Source organism: Amborella trichopoda, chromosome 6, assembly GCF_054954075.1.
Source record: "Amborella trichopoda isolate Santa Cruz 75 chromosome 6, AtrichopodaSantaCruz75HAP2 v2.0, whole genome shotgun sequence".
Classification (NCBI taxonomy): domain Eukaryota; kingdom Viridiplantae; phylum Streptophyta; class Magnoliopsida; order Amborellales; family Amborellaceae; genus Amborella; species Amborella trichopoda.
In genome coordinates, this window is record NC_142341.1 from 43,354,020 (window position 1) to 43,359,580 (window position 5,561).

General features: G+C 32.7%; 1 protein-coding gene across 1 annotated transcript; it reads left to right on the forward strand.

Moving 5' to 3' along the window:
- Nucleotides 1-252: 252 nt before the first annotated feature.
- Nucleotides 253-3,484, forward strand: LOC18425331 (ubiquitin fusion degradation protein 1 B-like). Its single transcript, XM_088870984.1, has 4 exons — nt 253-414; nt 542-672; nt 2,113-2,336; nt 3,099-3,484. Exons 1-4 carry the CDS (start codon nt 403-405, stop codon nt 3,404-3,406), a joined length of 675 nt encoding a protein of 224 aa, XP_088727110.1. The 5' UTR covers nt 253-402; the 3' UTR covers nt 3,407-3,484.
- Nucleotides 3,485-5,561: the final 2,077 nt, after the last annotated feature.

Genomic DNA, 5,561 nt, shown 5'->3' on the forward strand with positions numbered 1-5,561 from the left:
TCTTTTTCTGTTTCTTTGTTTTTTTTTTTTTTTAGTCCTAAATTTGGGTTTTCTGTTTTCTTGAAAATTCCAGTTATATTGCCTCAGTCTGAACTCCATAGTCTTGGTAAGCTGACCTTTCTCTTTCTTATTTCCATTGCAGGCCATGGTTTCTTGATTGTTAGGTAGAGTTGCTTAGTCTATATAGATATATAACTGTTCTTTTTTCCTTTGTTCTTTATCTTTGATGCTTCTGTTTCTAGTGGATGTTAGTATTGACAATATTAAATGCACGATGCTCTGTTTTTTCTACAACAACTATGCATATGGAATACCCTATGTTGTTTGAGCTTTGGAATCCTTCCACGGAACATGTCTCATATTGTGGTGTCTTAGAGTTTACTGCTGAAGAAGGCGAATTATATGCCCAATTGGGTACGTATCTTTTGAATTCTAGTGTAACAATGTATCTAGTAGTTGCAATTAATACAAAGCAGGACATGAGATGCTCTTGTCCTATAATACTCTCTTTATTATGCTTTTGTAATTTTTTGACTTTTAGATGATGGAAAACATGCATGTACAAGAGGGCGATTACCTGGAAGTAAAGAACGGCACCCTTCGAAAGGGGACATATATGAAACTACAACCTCACACCAAGGAATTTTTGGATATCTCAAACCTAAAAGCCATGTAAGTAAACTGTAATAGTACGATTTCATCGTTGTAATTGCTTCTAATTGTGCAAATTTATTCATTCTGTGTTTTAGTTGTACTTGCCGTCGTTCATGCTTGTTCTAAGATGGTGGTGTTAAAGTTGGTTTGGCTTAGATCTGCTGAGTTCCTGTTTATCTAGAGTAAACAGTTATCCAATTGGACAAACTTTCGATGAATTGATTGCCATGGGTAGTCTAGGAAATGGTTGGTAGCTTGGTTTCAGATCATACGGTCTACGCTCTAGTCTTCAAGACTAGCGAGATCCAAACTTGATTGGCAAGTTTGTTTGGTGTGGAAGTTTACACCTTTGTTTTTGTCATATATTTTTTAATGTTTTCTAGGCTACTAGTTGTCATGATTGGGGCTTGCTTCTTCTTTAATTTCTTGTGTTATGGAAATTCCACTTATTTTTTATTTTTCTAGTTATATATAAGATATTTGGTATACAATACATTTACATTGCTAATTACCTTTGAGTTAGCTTTAATTGTGTGAACAATGAGTAGATCCTTCATTTATTTAAAAAAGAAAAAGAAAAAAAACGATGACCAGATCCTTCAAGTAATTATGTTTTTGGATATCTCTCTTCTTGTCTGGGTGTGCTAAAAGTGCTCTAACTTCTTTTAGAGCACTTTTATAATTGTCTAAGTGTAGATATTTTATCTAAGATGGAGTTTATATTCTGTTGGAAGTCGTATTGATTTGATCCTATTAATTATTTTCATGGAAAGTTTTGATTTTTGCAACAAGAAATAAGAAATATACAGTTATAAAAAACTGTAAGTGGAATACAGACATAATAACAACATAAGAAATAGAAGGAAATAAATGGACACAACTCCATTTGTAAATTAGTAATCTTGAAACTGGTCATTTATCAAGTTATTCATTTTCATCTCTTATACAAGGGTATGGTTACTTGCTAGATAGATTCAACTTAACTTGTATGGGTAATTGTCTAAAGGAGGTGATTCTCAAAAGCTCCTCTGACATTAGCAACAATGTACTCTTCATTTGGTGGCAAGATATCGTGGACAATGTGTGGTTCACTGTGAAGAGTGGCATGTACTATTATTTTTTCATATGCATTATTTTTGTATGAGGCAAGCGGCTTATGAATATTGATCATCCAGGAGTTGCTTGATAAGCCCCTATGATACATAGAGGGGTCGAGTGACATAAGTCTTCTCCTCGTCGATTCTTGCAAATTGATTGTTTAGCAAGTTACATACCCTTGCGTTGCAGTCAAATTTGCTTTTAATGTAAAATGAGAAGCAAAAGAAGTATTGGAGCCATTAAATTGGTTTTAAACGTGATACATTTTTTAAAGGAGGAAGCAAAAGGGAGCTAAAATATTTGTTTTAATCTACTTCATTGTCTGATGAGATCTCTTAATTTTTTCTTTGTTTTTTACAGTTTAGAGACTACTATGCGGAACTTCACTTGTTTAACCACTGGCGATCGCATTATGTTGGGCTTCAATAATAAAAAATATTACATAAACATTGTGGAAACGAGACCAACTCCAGCAGACTGTATTATTGATACAGACTGTGAGGTGGATTTTGCTCCCCCTCTCGATTATAATGAGCCACAAAGATCTGCTACCACTCTCTCATCAAGCCAGACACCTGACAAAGGTTTCTCCTGTTTTTTCTGATTCCTTCTTTCTTTCGTTTTACTTTCTCATGTCTATTATTATTCTTTCACCAAGCCAGGCACCTAAGAAAGGTTTTTCCTGATTCCTCTTTTCTTTTCATTTTACTTTCTCAGATCAATTATTACTTGATCCTATTATGATCCTTATTTATGCATCCTATGCAAATGTTTTTTTACTAGAATATTTCTAAGACTCCTAACCTTTGTTGATCTTTATCCAAAGCTAATTTCTTTGAATTTATGATGTTCTATTATGCTATCCGACATACTCTTAAAGAGTGTTATCCATTGTCCACATTGAGATTCCATTCTTTTACTTTAGGATTTGTTAAAGACTATGACTCTCTCAAATAAGAAAAGTCTTTATCTGTTTTGACTTAATCATTAATCTTCTCTAGATTTTTGGACATCATTTCTTAAAGAAACAAAAAAACATTGTTCTTTGTTCAGAAAAATGGTAGTTGAATGGAAGGATGCAGCGAATAAACAAACTGAGTTCTATAAATAAAGCATCATGAATATAATGGATTGGGTGGTCTTGTCTTTCGCGATCCTTTGTTCAGAAAAAGGTAGTTGAATAGAAGGATGCGGCGCATAAACAAATTGAGTTCTGTAAATAAAGCATCATGAACACAATGGATTTTGGTGCTCTTGTCTTTCGCGATGTAATGCTTCTCCTATTTTCCATCTTTCAACCAAAGAAGAGCTTTCAAAGTAATTTGAGAAGTTCATCCCTTTTACAGGGTTTGGAAGGCACTTAGATGGAAAGCATTCTTCCAACATTCAATCTCCCAACCCTTCCAACCCTTCTAATATTCAGAAAGAAGTTCGGAAAGAAGCCCCCAAGAAAGACCTCGTAAAGGAAGCCCCTAGGGAAGACCTCTTAAAGGAATTTGAGAAGTTCATCCCTTTTACTGGGATTGGAAGGCGGTTGTATGGTATGCATTTTTCCAACATTCAATCTCCTAACTCTTCTACTAATGTTCAGAACCCTTCTACCAATAATCAGAAAGAAGCCCTCCAAGCATTTTCAGGCAAAATTACAGATTGAGGCAGTGAAATTCACTGTGAATTCATTGTTACTTGTATTATTTTTTTATTATCAATTAGAATTTCATTTCTTCCCTCTTATCCAATGTCCAATGTGGTCTGATCATGAACGTGTATGCACAATTAAGTAAATATTTATGGCAGGTTTTTTCAAATGAAAGGAGTCCATCGATGAAGTGAATAACAATGCAACATCTGCATTAAAATTCACTGCTTTGGATGTGATCTATGACTCTCGTGAGATAGGTCTCTGATCTCATTAGATCATAAATTTAGATGTTATACACTGGACTCCATTAGTTACCCTTTGGACCACACCATTACTGTAGAATACGAAGTGTGGATTTGTAGTTACTAAGTCAGGAACTAACAATAGGAACCGGTTATGTTGAAATGCAGGTCTCTTAATAAATTTATTTTTGAGATGGATTTTAAGACTTAATATTTAAGGATATATAATATCTAATATAGAGATTACAAATATGAAAACAAAAATAAATTTTAAAAAACTAAAAATAATAATTCTAGTAAGAAAACATTTGGACCATTAGTTTCCATTGTTTTTAGATGAAACGCTTTCTTGCATCCATCTTTAAGATGGATGCTTTATACTTTCCGCATCCATATGTAGGAATGCGCTCTAGAAACAATTTTCTGTAACAATATATTGGGACGCATATGTAGGAATGTGCTCCAGAAATAATGTTCTGTAACAATATATTGGCAAAGTAGAAAATAATTGATAATAAGTTAGTTTTGGTCTAGAAGATTAACAACAAAATGATGGGGCTATAGGGATTGCCAAAAATTAATTAAGTAAAAAAAAAAATATCAGGGATTTGGCTAAAAAAAACGTGGAGTACAAATTCTCATGTGTGTACATGACAAAATAAAATATGGGTGTGATCTGAATCACTTTTTCTTACATTGTTAACTAGCAATTGGGGGAATGCAATTTTTGGGGGAATATCAAAGAAGTATTTTTTAGGAATTTTTTTTTTAAAATTATAAAATACGTGGTGATTTTGGTTTCATAAAGAAGACTTTTTTAAGATCAGTTAGAAAATTTGGACATTTTAATGAATTCCAAAAAATATAAATTTCTTTGAAGTAATTGTGTTTTAATCTATATGGGCTAGAATTCCTAATATCCTAGGATATGATTAGTCCAAAACGAATGCATAATCTCATGGAAAATTTATCTTCTTTTGCAGGAAGATAGGTTTTAATTTTAAAGTTGCATCACTTGATTTGATTTAATTTCTAAATATTTAATAAAACTCATGGGTATATGAGATAAGAAATTAGTTTATATTTGGTCAAGTAATAGATTTATTTCCTCTCGCATCTTTATCTAAGTTATTATGAAAGGCGCTAGTCAGACGGTGCATATGTGAACCTTGCTCATAGCCGTCAAATCTGAGTAGATAGTTAAGGAGGCTTGAGTTGCAATGTGTCAAGCTAGCTTTTAACTGTCATATCTTGATCAGATAGATTATAACGATTTTTTTATTCTACAAATAATTTTGAAGTAAAATTTGAGGCATGCATAGATCCGTAAAAAGCGCAGACAGAGGCACATATGATAAAAATAATAAAATATTTCTGATCATAAAAAATTATCAAAATAGCCCTAAAATTGTAGGGATGCCCAAAATTTCATCCATTTTGCAGAAAATAAATAAATAAATAAAACAGTGTTTGGCATGAACAATAGCACGTGTCATATCTTGATCAGATAGATTATTGCTATTTTTTTATTTTTTTATTCTACATATAATTTTGAAGTAAAATTTGAGGCATGCATAGATCCGACAGAAGCACAAACAGAGGCGCATATGATAAAAATGATAAAATATTTCTGATCATGAAAAATTATCAGAATAGCCCTAAAATTGTAGGGATGCCCAAAATTTCCTCCGAAGTGTTTTGTAGAAAATAAATAAATAAATAAAACAGTATTTGGCATGAACAATAGCAGGTGTTCGATTCAAATCGAACGGCTAAGAAGTTGAGTCACATATAATTGATATGATGTTGGGACACATACATTTCCCCAGTAGGTAAGGGTTCCGAGAAGAGCTTAAGTGATTTTTTGTGAGGCGTCATTTTAGTAACTAATTGTATAAAAATTCCAGTAGGATTTTCCCATTATT